General features: G+C 55.7%; 1 protein-coding gene across 1 annotated transcript; it reads left to right on the top strand.

Moving 5' to 3' along the window:
* The first annotated feature begins 3,437 nt into the window (after nucleotides 1–3,437).
* BATF3 (basic leucine zipper ATF-like transcription factor 3) lies at nucleotides 3,438–5,400 on the top strand. Its single transcript, XM_049770766.1, has 4 exons — nucleotides 3,438–3,491; nucleotides 3,603–3,658; nucleotides 3,769–3,916; nucleotides 5,114–5,400. The coding sequence occupies exons 1-4, from the start codon at nucleotides 3,438–3,440 to the stop codon at nucleotides 5,291–5,293; spliced, it is 438 nt and encodes a 145-aa protein (XP_049626723.1). The 3' UTR covers nucleotides 5,294–5,400.
* The last annotated feature ends 7,603 nt before the right edge of the window (nucleotides 5,401–13,003 follow it).

The raw sequence follows: 13,003 nt of genomic DNA, 5'->3' as shown, positions 1-13,003 counted from the left end.
GAGGACTTCTCGGAGCTACGGACGCCCCACCCAGAGGCTTCCCCTCCCCGGGCACCCCGGGAAATTTCTCAGAACACGACTGGATCTCAGTGGACCCTCAGCCGCAGCCCGAGCTTCTGAGGTCGCGAGGAACGATGCGGAGGATGAAAGGGAGACGAGTGAGGTGCTGGCTAGTCCCTGCATCCGCGAGGGCGCACTCGCTTCTGCACCCGACTCCCACCGCCTGCGCCCCCCGAGTGCGTGGACTCCGCACCGCCGCGCCCCATCTGCTCCCGCATTCTCGCTCACAGCCAGCAGCCCGGGCCACCGCGGGAGGTTGGGGCAGGCTGGAGGGGCATGCGTGAGCGAGGTGGGTGGTGATGGAGGGTCCCGTATTAACAGGCGGCTGTGCCCGGCCCCGGGAGTCGCGCGTCCTACTGTGCGCCTGGGACCAGCATCACTGGAGCGGCGGGCACAGGGCAGGCACGTTGGGAACCCCCCGGACTCTCCCTGTCCCCGAGGGACCCCGTTCCTGAGCTGTCATCCCCTGGTGCCCTCCGCAGTCCCGAGAGACGACTAGAAAAGCGCTGCGCGGTTCTCGGGGGCGCAAGGGCGCACTAGGCGAGCCGCTGCCTACCCTGTTACTGTCCCCTTTGTGCCCCCCCCCCAGACTCTACCTCCCCTGGCCGTCGCTCCTCGCTGTCTCCCCCGTGTCCCGCGCGGGGTGGGTGGCGGGATCGAAGCCCCAGGGGAGTCCCTGGCCCTGTGACCTGTGCGGTGAGACCGGGGAACCCCCTGCTCCGAAGCACCCTGGGTCCCCGAGGGCGAAGGGCGGACCCCAAGCCTGGTTGGGTGGGCTCAGGCTCAGGTTCGGGGGCTCCACGTGACTTTCAGGAAGGGCGGGAAGCTGCCGGGAGAGGGGTCGGGGACCCCGAGATGCGCCAGGGGCGGGGCGCGAGGCGGGGCGGGGCGCGGGGTGGTGGGCGGCAGGTGGCCTGGCGCGGGGCGCGGCGGGCAGCAGGTTCCCGCGCGTGCTGGGCGCGGGCCCCAGGGCCGCTGCTCGACTGCCTCCCGCCCGCCCGCTCGCCCGCCCGGCATGTCTCAGCGGCCAGGGGCCGGAGAAGTCCTGCACCCGAACGCGGGGGTGCCGGGAAATCAGCCGCAGCCGAAGGTAGGAGCAGGAGGAAGTCCCCGGGCGGCCCGGAGAGTTGGGGGACCCTAGGCGAGGGTGTCGCGGGTCCAGGGAGGCCAGAGACTCAGAGGCTGTGACGCGCCTCGCACGTGGGGTCCGGTAGGCGACTCCGCCGGTCTGGGGGCGCTGATGGGGTGGACCCCGGGGACGCATCCAGCTCTCAAACACCGAGCGCTCCCACGCGCCTCCGCGCACTCAGCGCCCACTTCTTTTTACTTATTTATTTTGGGTTTTGGGCCACACTCAGTGATGCTCAGGGGTTACTCCTGGCTATGCACTCAGAAATCGCTCCTGGCTTGGGGGACCATATGGGACGCCGGGGGATCGAACCGCCAGGGGATCCGTCCTAGGCTAGCGCGCGCAAGGCAGACACCCTATCGCTTGCACCACTGCTCCGGCCCCAGCACCGACTTCTTACCTGGGTGCCAACCCCCTCCCCCCCCCAGATAAGGAATTCAGTGTCATCTGGGCCACCCCCTCCTGCACTAGCTCCCTGAGCCGAGTCTCAATTTCCCCGGTTGAGAAATGGGAAAAAAGTGTATCCGCTGTCGCGACTGGGTTCGGGGAGCTGAGAAGCCCGGGCTTTAGTGCGCACCCCTGGCCCCGGCCCTACTCTCTGTCTGGATGTTGGATTTGAGGTGAGCGGTGGGGGTCGCTGTTGAGTTTTTCTGATGACAAATGGCAATGGTTTGGTGACCAGAACTAGGGGTAGGGGCACTAAAAAAAGAAACTAGGGAGGGCCAGAGGTATAGTACAGAGGGGAAGGCACTTGCCTTGCATGCAGCCAATCCGGGTTCCATTCCCAGCAATCCTGAGCACTGCCAGGAGTGATTCCTGAGTGCAGGTGTGACCTTAAAACAAAATAAATAAGTAAATAAAAATAGGAGGCACTAAGAGCTAAGAGGTAGTAGAGCAGGGAGGGCATTTGCCATGTACACGGCTGATGCGGGACTTTGTTCCTTGGCACCTCTTAGGGTCCCTCGAGCACTGCCAGGAGTGATCCCTGAGCACAGAGCCAGGAGCCAACCCCTAACACCTCCGGGTGCAGCCCCATTTAAATGAGTGCTTAAGCAGCAGGGAGTTCTTGAGGGCACCACCCGCGCATGGTGCCTTGGGGAGAGGTTTTCCTGCCAGTTACCTCCAGGCGTGAAGTACCTTGGAGCTGGTCCAGAGATGACTCAGCATCTATTGGGGGCAAGTGCCACCCGCAGTGCCTGGCACACGGGGGTGGGGTGAGGGGCAGGCACTCATCTTTCTTGGTAAAGGGCAGCTGAGTCACTTGGCCGGTACTGAGAATGTGGATGGCCCGGTACTACCTCAGCTCCTCAGCCCGGCATGCCCTGTCCCTGCTGAGGAATTCCCTGCCCTGCCCTTGCCCACGTGCTTCTGCTGCCAATTCTGCCTCTTCCCATTCACCTACTGCCCTTTTCTGGCCTCCTGCACAGACCACCTCATGTGTACCTTTGATGGGGGGAGGTCAGGTCCCCACCCTGCAGTGCTCTGGGCTGACTCCTGGTAGCCAGCATCAGCTCTATGCAAGGTTGTCTCTGCTGTACTATCTCTGTCTCCCTGCATGTGTGTTACTCAAACACCTGGGTGGATGTAAATCCATCCCTCACTCAGCAATACTTTCATTAGGATTGACCACAGGGTGCTTGCGCCACTAGCACCCCATTACTTTTTTGTTTTGGGGGCCACATTTGGAGGTGCTCAGGGGTTGGTTAGTCCTAGCTCTGTGCTCAGGTATCACTGCTGGCAGGCTTAGGGGACCAGATGGGATGTCAGGACAGAACCTGGGTCAGCTGCGTGCAAGGCAAATGCTCTTCCCACTGTGCTATGCTCCAGCCCTGCACCCTGTCACTTTTAAGCTCTTTAGTGGTAGACCCCATCCCCCGTTCCTTCATGTCCTCTCACAGGGTTCTAGAAGGGGCAGGCTGCTCCCTCTGGGGCTTTCCTGCAACTGTCTCCAGCTGTTAGTTGTTTGTTGTTTGCTGTTTGTCTCATGCAGTGTCCTTTCTTCCCAGCTGCCTGGCTCATCAGGTTCACTGGTGCAGCGCAGGGCTGTGTTTTGGTTCAACCTTAGCTCCCACTCGGAGCTCACTCTTCTTCTCAACTTGGTCTCTGATCTTCTCTGACCTGGGAGAGATGGTAGTGGGTCCAGGCTTGGATGTGATGGAACTCGAGAGGGGGCTTGGGATTTGCACCTTGCCTCCAAGCATCTGAAGGAGCAGAGGCTGGGAGCCTGGTGCACAGAAGTTTCCAGAGTATGGAGGCCTCACTGAGTTCATCCCTCAAGATCAGCTTCCATGGCACACGCCCTGTGGGTGGGGGTGGTGGGTGACCGTTTGGGGTCCCAGAGACCTGGGTTCCACTTCCTGTTCTCCCACCTACTCCCCGCTACCTGCACCAAGTTAGTTCCCCTGGCTCCCAGGTTCGATTCCTCATCCCCAAGGCGGCCACACCCCGGGCTGGTGCACAGGCACACATGTACACACACACACACACACACACACACACGCATGCACACATACACTCACACACCAGTACATATACTCACACACACACACTTGAACACATACTCTCACACAAACACACATATACTGGCCTCTGCCACTGTCTCACCCCTTCCCCCTGCAGAGCCCTGAGGATGATGATGACCGGAAGGTCCGAAGGAGGGAGAAGAACCGGGTCGCTGCCCAGAGGAGCCGCAAGAAGCAGACCCAGAAGGCGGACAGGTTGCATGAGGTGAGAGTCCTGGGGTATCAGCCTCCCTCATCCCTGTTCACAGTGGCCCCCGGGCCTCCAGCCCCATCCTCAGACCAGAATGGCCTCTGACCACAGCTGCTGACTCCAACCTCAATGTACTGGCCTTGTCCCCTTTCTCCAGCACTCACTACCCCGTCAGCAGCACCGCCAGGAGTAAGCCCTGAGCACTGCCAGGTGTGGCCCAAACAAGAGAACAAAGCAGAGACAGAAGAGATGAGCTCCTCCCCCTAATGCTTACCCCTCCCAGTGAGCTCTATTGTGGGGGGAGTGGGTCCTGTTCCCTGCTTTGTGCCTGCAAGCCCCTAGCCAAAGATTTTTGCCAGGCAAAAAGTCTCCAGGTGGTCAAAGGTGCAAGTCTGCCCTGAACTCTCCCCCACACCCCAGTGTCCCTGGGGTTCATGGAAAGGTTTTTCTTCAGGGTTCTGTGGGGTGGCCCAGGTGGGTTGAGCACAAGGAGATTGGGGGGGCTTATGGGGGCTCCCTCAGAAGGTGAAAGATGCTGCTTTAGTTTTTTGATATTGATTCATTTGGGTGGCAGGGTGGGGGTATGAACTGCACCCCAGGGAGGCCGGCCCCAGGCCAGGGGAATCATGGAGCACATGGATCTGGATCAAACTCGGGGTCATTGCAAGCCAGGGGGCACCCCGAAACTTGGGTGAACTTCACATCCATGCCAAGGAGGTTCAGGGGTCCAGGCTAGGGGTCCTCCTGAGTCAGGACCCTCGACTCCCAGCAGGGCCCTTTAGCTCTGCAGATTGAAGAGGAGAGAACCAGAGTTGGCTGAGGTCACAGGCGGTTTTGGGGGGGGGGGAACACAGTCAGTGGATCATGCTGCCATGCCACCTCTCGCTCTGTCTCTGCTTCTCTGTGAATGGAAACTTCTGAATGCAATTGGGGGCAATTGGGGTGGGAAGGCGCCTACAGAGGCCCAGGGGGCTTTTGGGGAATGGTCCCCGAAGCCCTCAATCAGGACTTGGGGGTGCTCTTGAAAAAGAAGCATGTATCTAGCTGGGAGCCCTGGTGTGTGTCCTGGGTTGCTTTGGGCAGGGAGGCAGTGTGATTGTGGTTTGGGAGTGATCCCTGAGGTCAGTGCAGTTCCCAGCCCTCGCTACCCAAGAGAGGCTCAGAGGCAGGCAGGGGGTGGGGTGGTTCTGGCAGACACCCCTGTCTCCCCAGGAGCACGAGAGCCTGGAGCAGGAGAACACAGCTCTGCGGCGGGAGATTGGGGCACTGACAGAGGAGCGGCAGAGGCTGAGCGAGGCGCTGCGGGAGCACGAGAAACGCTGCCCCCTGCTCCTCTCCCTCAACTTCCCATCCACACCCCGGCCTGACCCTGCTGGCTGCCTGCCCCGCTGAGGGCCCTCGACTCCAGACCAAGCAACCAGGACTCAGCATCTTGGGCCCCAACCCCAGCACGCAGGGCTCAGCGTCATAGGCCCTCCGGCACTCCCAGCTCACTCGTTGACTGCCTAGAGCCACATCTTTGAGCATTGGAGAAGGTGGCCTGACTTGGGAGGCTGTGAACCCACGTGGTTCACCCTGTCTCTGGCGCTGTCCACGGACCCACAGAAGTCCCCCACTGTCCCCAGGTGCTCTGCAGCTCTCAGGTTTGGCTCCCCGACTTCCCTCACCCCCACCCTGAGGTTCCTCCATGCCGGGAGCTGGGAACCAAGCCCATGAGGCTCATGTGCGGGAGACTCTAGTCTCAGTTCCAGCCTCCCCACATTCCAGAAGGTCAGAATGGGGTTCTGGGGGGGCTGGTGCTGCCTATGACCCAGGTCCCCACTGAAGGGTGCCGTTCCTAGTGAATAAATGTTAGTGAGTGTGAGGCAAGGCCAGCTCCATTTCCAAAGCTCTGTCCAGAAGAGCAGGAGGTGCTTAAGGATGGGGTCCATGGCAGAGCAAATGGGGGTCTCACACTGTGTTTTGGGGGGCTATCTACAGGGGCCAGTGCACACTAAAAAGAGTGGGAATGAGGCAGGATGGGAAGTGTGAGGAGGGAGGGACCCAGCTCAGACCTGTAGACCCTCTGCTCCACACTTCCCAGTGGGGGTCTCTGGTCACCTACCCTCGGATTTGGGCTCTGGGACCCCTGAAGCTGAACTGAGGGTTAATAGGACCAGAGCCTTGAACCTGTGAGGAGCCTGGAATGTTCTTGCCTGCAGTCCCCGGACACTGCCCATACACCCACAGACAGGGTCATCCGCTATCTCAGAGGCTGGGGGACTATGGGGTTCAGGCTAGAGTCCTTGGGGTTTGGTCTCCCTCAGCTCCAGTACAAACTGAGTTGCACATGTGGGCCCAGCACTTCTCAGGGCTGAGTCCTCACCTTCCTCAGAGGAAACCCTGAGCCCTGGCCCTGTCCCTCAGTGTCCCCCAGCCTCTTATCTTTGAAGGGAGCACACCTGGAAGCACTCGTGGATTATTCCTAGCTCTGTGCTCTGAAATTGCTCCTAGCAGTCTTGGGTGACCATATAGGATGCCAGGATTCAAACCTGGGTTCATCTCGGGTCGGCGTGTGCAAGGCAAATGCCCTACTACTTTGTTATTGCTCTGGTTCTGGCCCCCAGCCTCTTGCCACCCAATTTAGAGAGCTAGGATGGGGCTGCCAAGGTGCAGTGGGTGCCTTAGGGCTGCTGAAGCCAGCACTGGAGGATGAGAACAGGCCCCCAGGGCTCAGAGCAGGGGAGAGCAGCCATTGCCAAGAAAAAGAATGAAAGCCCCCCTGAACCACTTCCTGCCCACAAGGCGCCGGGGTTTCAGTCTGTGAATTAGGCCTAGGGCTGTGGGGGGAGCAGAAGGAGGGCATGAGTGGGGCCCTCTTTCCTCTCAACACAGACTGAGGAGATGGGGTGGCCTTACTGCCAACCCTTGGTGACCAGGATGCCCTGGGTGATCACAGAGCCAGAGCTGGTGGGCATGGCCTAAGGAGGGGGATACACCCCAGAAAGTGGCTCAGAAGCCATGTAAGAAGACTGTGAGAATGCTTGTGAGTGTGCGTGTTTGTAACTGTGCTTATTAGTGTGAAAGTGAGTGTGTGGTTGTGATAGTGTGAGTATGATAGTGTGTGAATGTGAGCTGCCAAACACTGCGTCTCTGCACTTCCCTGGGTGATGTTTGCTTGTTTGTTTGTTTTCTGTTTTAGTGCCACTCCTGGCAATGCTCAGGGATTACTCCTGGTGGGCTCAGGGACCATATGTGCTGCCAGGGATTGAATCTTGGTTGACCATGTGCAGAGCAATTATCCCCAGCCCTTTCCCTAGGTGAAGTTTGAAAGTTGCCCCCCATGAAGATGGGCTGCTCTGAGATCTGGGTCCATGCATCCACCTGACTTCACCCTCCACCTGGGTTCTGTATCCACCAGGTGCTCCACCCTTGAGCAGCAAGCAGGACATAGCCAGGAGTGCTCCCAGAAATGCTCTACTGGTGTGACCCAATCCCTCCCCCCAAATAAAAACCTAAGCAAATTTTGGGCTCAGGACTCATTTCCCCCATTTTTACTGAGGTGTGTGATTGAATAGCATTGTTTCACACACTCATGCTTCCACACCAGCAGCAGTGCTCCTGTCCTGTATCCCCGGGCCCTGCCCAGGGTCCGCCCCTGCCTTGGGTAAGCTCATTCCTGGAGATAAATGCTAGGTCCAAGGCATTGGTCTGACAGGCTGTGTAATGTTGGTGTCCTTACTGTGCCCTTGCCTGCTCACAGGACCCTCATTCTGTTTCTACTGCTCCTTGGGAAGAAGGGTTCTCTCAAGGATACCCCAAGAAGGAACCATGAGCATTGAGCCCTTCCTCCATGTCCAGCTCCACAACACCCTGATCTGTGGCAATATCCCACCCCCCTTTGTCTCAGTGGCCACGGCACCTTGGGAAAGATGACAATGATTATGGAGATGATGGTGATGGGCGTCCACACCCACCCAACATGGTTGCATCTTCTTAGTCATTTCCCCCTCACTTTGACTTTACTCCAGGCAGAGCCCACAAAACTAGTAACAGCAAACTTTGTTGCAAATAAAGCCTGCTGCCCACCCCCTTCACTGCCAGGCTGTAGGAAAGGATAGGCATTCCCTGGTGCCATCCTGAGGTGGCCTTCAGGCTGATATGTCCAGAGCCAAGCTGCCTGCTTCTGAGAGGCATCTCTGAAACCCAGACAAGTGGAAAGGCCTCTGCTGAGCCCTGTTTATCCTCGATGGAGAGGGATGGTATGCTGGAGAAGTACTCACATCTCACCACCTCCGCGGCACCTCTCTGCACCTTGCAAACATGTCAGGGTCACCCAAGTGCCTCCTGGCCAGAGCCTTGGTGAGAAAATAGAAGCTCCCATGTCCTGTGTCCTTAGAAACAGGATTTGAGACCTGTTAGGGCGAGAGACTTCCCCTTTGCTGCTCAACTCTGGCTGCAGTTAATCAGGAACTGAGGTGGCTCTGTACATGCTTCCTCAGCTGCTGGAGATGAGCCTGCAAGCACCTCCCACATGGACAGCAAGGGACCCTCTGCCCCACAGGGACATGGAAGAGAATGTCCCTGTCCTGCATGGACACTCACAGGACCACCTCACTGGAATGTAGTTCTGTGAGGATATCAGGGTGCAGCCTTTCTCTCACTTTCACCTTCATCTAAAGGAGCAGAGGGGACACGCCAGTGGCTGTGGGATTCTCCAGACTGTGTTTCTGTATTTTTGTCTTTTATATTGAACCCAAAGTGCTTCAGGATATTTGACTTTTGCAGCTGTGTTCATGAAGGGGTATTGATCTGGGACAATTTTCATGAGCCATTTTTTGTTAGTTTGGGCATAAATGCTCTTTCTCTCTCTCTCTCTCTTTTTTTTTCTCTCTCTCTCTCAAACACACACACACACACACACACACACACACACACACCTGGAAATTCTCTGGGCTTATTTCTACCTATGCCACTCAAGAATCACTTCTGGCAGTGCATGGTGAACCATATGAATCCTGGTCTGTTGCAAGCAAGGCAAACACCCTCCCCAAAGTGCTATGGCTCTGGGCCCTTTTTGCTTATTCTTAAGGTCACTTCATGTTCTAGGATGGCTGTTAGAGCTCTACCCAGGACATCAAAACCTCAGGCAAAAGACAAGGGGGAAGAAGAAGAGGAAAAAGTGGGCGCCTCCACTTTCACAGCTTCATACCTGCCTTCTCTAAGGTTCATATTTGCCTCTTCCAAGGTTTCTTTGCTCATTATTTTACCTGGTTACAAGGAACCCTGGCTCACCATCCAGGTTTTGCTGCTGAAGTCTGAAGTCCCACTACCCCATGTCCCAGGAAAAAAAGGAGGGAGCAAGGGTCCTGGGTTGTCTTAGGAAGCACCAGAGGGATGAGTTTCACGGAGCATCTTGGTCTTGGTCCCTTGAGGGCAGGGAGCTTCTGTTCTGCAGGATCTGTGTCACAGCGCCACCTGGTGGCAATAACTGGTGTAACAGGCATCCTGGTCTCGGATGTTGGGTGGGTGACTAAACCCGTATATGTGTGAGTCTGCTTGCACGTCTATGCACGTCACCATACCTGTCTGTACGCCTATGACTATGTGCATGTGTATCTGTTAAAAGCACAGCTGTGTTTTAGAAGGGGTGTGTGTAGGGATTACTCCTGGCTCTGCGCTCAGAAATCGCTCCTGGCAGGCTCAGGGGATCAGATGGGATGCCAGGGATCGAATCTGGGTCCGTCCTGGGTCGTTCGAGTGCAAGGCAAAATGCCCTGCCACTGTGCTATTGCTCCAGCCCCAGTTCTCAAACTTTAAACAGGAACCAGTTCATTGTCCTTCCAACTGTTGGAGGGACGGACCATAGTTTAAAAAATCTATAAACAAACTCCTATACAGACTATACATCTTATTTTGAAGTAAAATAAAAAACAAAATGGAAACAAATACAACATTTAAAATGAAGAACAGGGCCCGGGGAGATAGCACAGTGGCGTTTGCCTTGCAAGCAGCCGATCCAGGACCAAAGGTGGTTGGTTCGAATCCCGGTGTCCCATATGGTCCCCCGTGCCTGCCAGGAGTTATTTCTGAGCAGACAGCCAGGAGTAACCCCTGAGCACCGCCGGGTGTGACCCAAAAACCAAAAACCAAAAATAAAATAAAATAAAATAAAATAAAATAAAATAAAATTAAAATAAAATAAAATAAAATAAAATGAAGAACAAGTAAAGTTAAGTCAACAAATTTACCAGTATTTCTTTTTTTGTTTTTGTTTTGTTTCTTTTTTTTGGCTTTTGGGTCACACCCGGCAGCGCTCAGGGGTTACTCCTGGCTCTATGCTCAGAAATCGCCCCTGGCAGGCACAGGGGACCATATGGGATGCCGGGATTTGAACCACCCTCCTTCTACATGAAAGGCAAAAGCCTTACCTCCATGCTATCTCTCCGGCCACAATTTACCAGTATTTCAATGGGAACTATGGGCCTGCTTTTGGTGGGCCATAGTTTGAGGACCCCTGCCCGAGACTGAGGGGAAGATTTGAGAGACGGAGAGTTCGGTGCTGATCCCACACATGCATGTGGGCCAGCGAGTAGGCTGCTAAGCAGGACAGGCACCTGCTAAAATACCCAGAGGGCCGAATAGATGTCCTCGGGCCGCATGTGGCCCGTGGGCCCTAGTTTGAGGATTACTGGTCTATGTGAGCATGCCTGTGTTTGTGTCTGGCACTGCATGGGGTCCTGAGCACTGACAGTGGACACCACCAGGCATGACCCAAACAAAAGAAATAAAAGAAGGGAGGAAATAGAGGAGCAATTGAAGGTTCTGATTTGGCCATTACAGCTGCAACCAACACAGATGGCTTTGCCCACCCTGTCAGACTCTGTCCCTATTTCTCTTTTTGTTTTGTTTTTGTTTTTGGGTCATACCCGGCAGCGCTCAGGGATTAGTTCTGGCTCTGCATTCAGAAATTGCTCCTGGCAGGCTCAGGGGACCAGATGGGATGCAGGGGATCTAACCTGGGTCTGTCCCAAGTTGTCTGCATGCAAGGCAAATGCCCTACAGCTGTGCTATGGTTCTAGCCCCTCTGACCATTTCTGTCCAACAGGTAGCTGCAGCAAGAGCCCATCGAGGCTGGCTCATGATGCAGCAAGAGCAGGGGGTTAGCGCATGCCTCCCCTCTGCAATGCTCAGGACACCCGTTACACTGCTGGAACAGAGGCCCGGCTAGTCTTTCTCTACTCAGGGCCACATCACAGCATCCAAAGCATTCCTTGGGCCAGAGAGATAGCTTGAGGTAGGGCATTTGCCTTTCATGCAGAAGGATGATGGTTTAAATCCTGGCATCCCATAGGGTCCCTGAGCCTACCAGGATCGATTTCTGAGCATAGAGCCAGGAGTAACCCCTGAGTACTGTCAGATGTGATCCAAAAACAAAAAAATAGCATTCCTAGGATTGAGAGTTTCCTTAGGAAGCTCCTCTCAGTGCAGCACAAAGATCCCCTGAAGGCTGTGGTAGATTCTTTGGTTTGGAGGTAACACCCAGCAGTGCTCAGAGGCCACTCCTTGCCAGTGCTTGGAGGTAGCTCTTGGCAGTGTTCAGGAATTGGTGGGTGCTCAGAACCAGGGACTGGGGCTCTAGTAGGCAGGGTACACCAGCCCCTCAAGCTCCCCACCTCTGATATGTAGAGTGCTCAGGGCATAGCTCCGGATGGGCTACTGATGGGGCATGCTGTGGTGATGGGGGTTGAACCTGGGTCAGCTACGAGTAAGGCGAGCTTCTTGACCCTGGATACTACCCTCCACAGCCCATTGAAAGAGATTTGGGGGGACCAGAGCCATAGTACAGTGGGAAGAGTGACCCAGCTAAGTGACCCAGTGAACCACCACATGGTTCTCTAAACACTGCCAGGAGTGATCCCTGAGCCCTGTGAGGAAATCTGGGCATTCCTGAAGTCGATTCCCACCCCAGCACTGAAAATACATTATTCAACACATTGAGTTGTTCCAGGCCCTGTGTACACACAGAGCTCTCCCATCTGCCTCCCCCAAAATGTGCTCCACCCCCAGCAATGCCCTGTATATCCTTCAAACTGGCTATGCCTTAAATCAGACAGAACAGGGTTTGGTGACGCACTTGTTCTGTACACAGACAACCTTTGGTTCAAATCCTGATTTCCACCCCAATCCCCCAAGCACTGCCGGGGGTCATGCTAGAGCACAGAGCTGGGAGTAAGCCCTGAGCTCTACAGTGGCCATGATGAGCTGAGCTGAGCTGAGGGCCTGGTACTGGGCCCCTAGTTAAGAGGGGTTAAGAGTCACATCTACAGCAGCTCAGGCCCCTGCAGGAATGTGCCCTGCCCTCCTCACTCAACCCTCACTCTACCCCCTGCGGCCTGGTCTGATGGGGTTAAGGATTGGAAGCTGTTTGCCCCTCCCCGCCTGCCTTCTCTGGCAGGTTTCCACTTTTCTCAAGAACCTCTGACTCACACCCATGACCCCCTCAGGGATGGGGTGGGGAGGTGTCTGGGTGCTACCATCTGCAGAGGCAGTCCCCCACCCACCATGGAGGCATCACACCAGGACCAGCCAATCCCAATCCCCACAGCCTAGGAGGCACCCCTAAAACAAAAGGATGTGCCCCCAGGACAAAAGGAAGGGGCCCCCAGGCCATGAAGTAGCTCCATGAAGTCCACCCAAATTAATTCCTGAAGCTTCCATCACTGAGCAGCTGCCCTGCTCCCAACTTTCTTTTTTGGTTTGGGGGTTACATCTGACAGTGCTCAGGGATTACTCCTGGTGGTGCTTGGGGTTAATCCCCTAAAATATTTACATACACAACACTTGGGGGACCATATGGGATGCTGGGGATTGGACCCCATTGGCCATGTGCAAGGCAAACACCCTCCACTTCTCTATCATTCCAGCCCCTTCCTGAATTTCTTAGTGAAGAGGGAAGTTGGCTTTCATGTCAAGACATAAATTGCCTAAAATTCTTACCAATAACTTCATCAATACTTCATAAAACATTAAAATAAAAAAATAATAAACTATAGGGGCCGGAGCGGTGCGCAAGCAATAAGGAGTCTGCCTTGTGCGCGCTAGCTTAGGATGGACAGTGGT

The sequence above is a fragment of the Suncus etruscus genome, chromosome 3 (genome assembly GCF_024139225.1).
Source record: "Suncus etruscus isolate mSunEtr1 chromosome 3, mSunEtr1.pri.cur, whole genome shotgun sequence".
Classification (NCBI taxonomy): Eukaryota; Metazoa; Chordata; class Mammalia; order Eulipotyphla; family Soricidae; genus Suncus; species Suncus etruscus.
This window is presented reverse-complemented; position numbering and strand designations above follow the sequence as displayed.

Excerpts from the sequence above, each read along its gene's own strand:
- BATF3 (XM_049770766.1), top strand. The coding sequence starts at position 3,438 with ATGGAGGCCTCACTGAGTTCATCCCTCAAGATCAGCTTCCATGGCACA. Across the intron at positions 3,492-3,602 it reads GCTTCCATGGCACACGCCCT|GTTCGATTCCTCATCCCCAA; the intron begins GTGGGTGGGGGT and ends CCTGGCTCCCAG. Across the intron at positions 3,917-5,113 it reads AGGCGGACAGGTTGCATGAG|GAGCACGAGAGCCTGGAGCA; the intron begins GTGAGAGTCCTG and ends CTGTCTCCCCAG.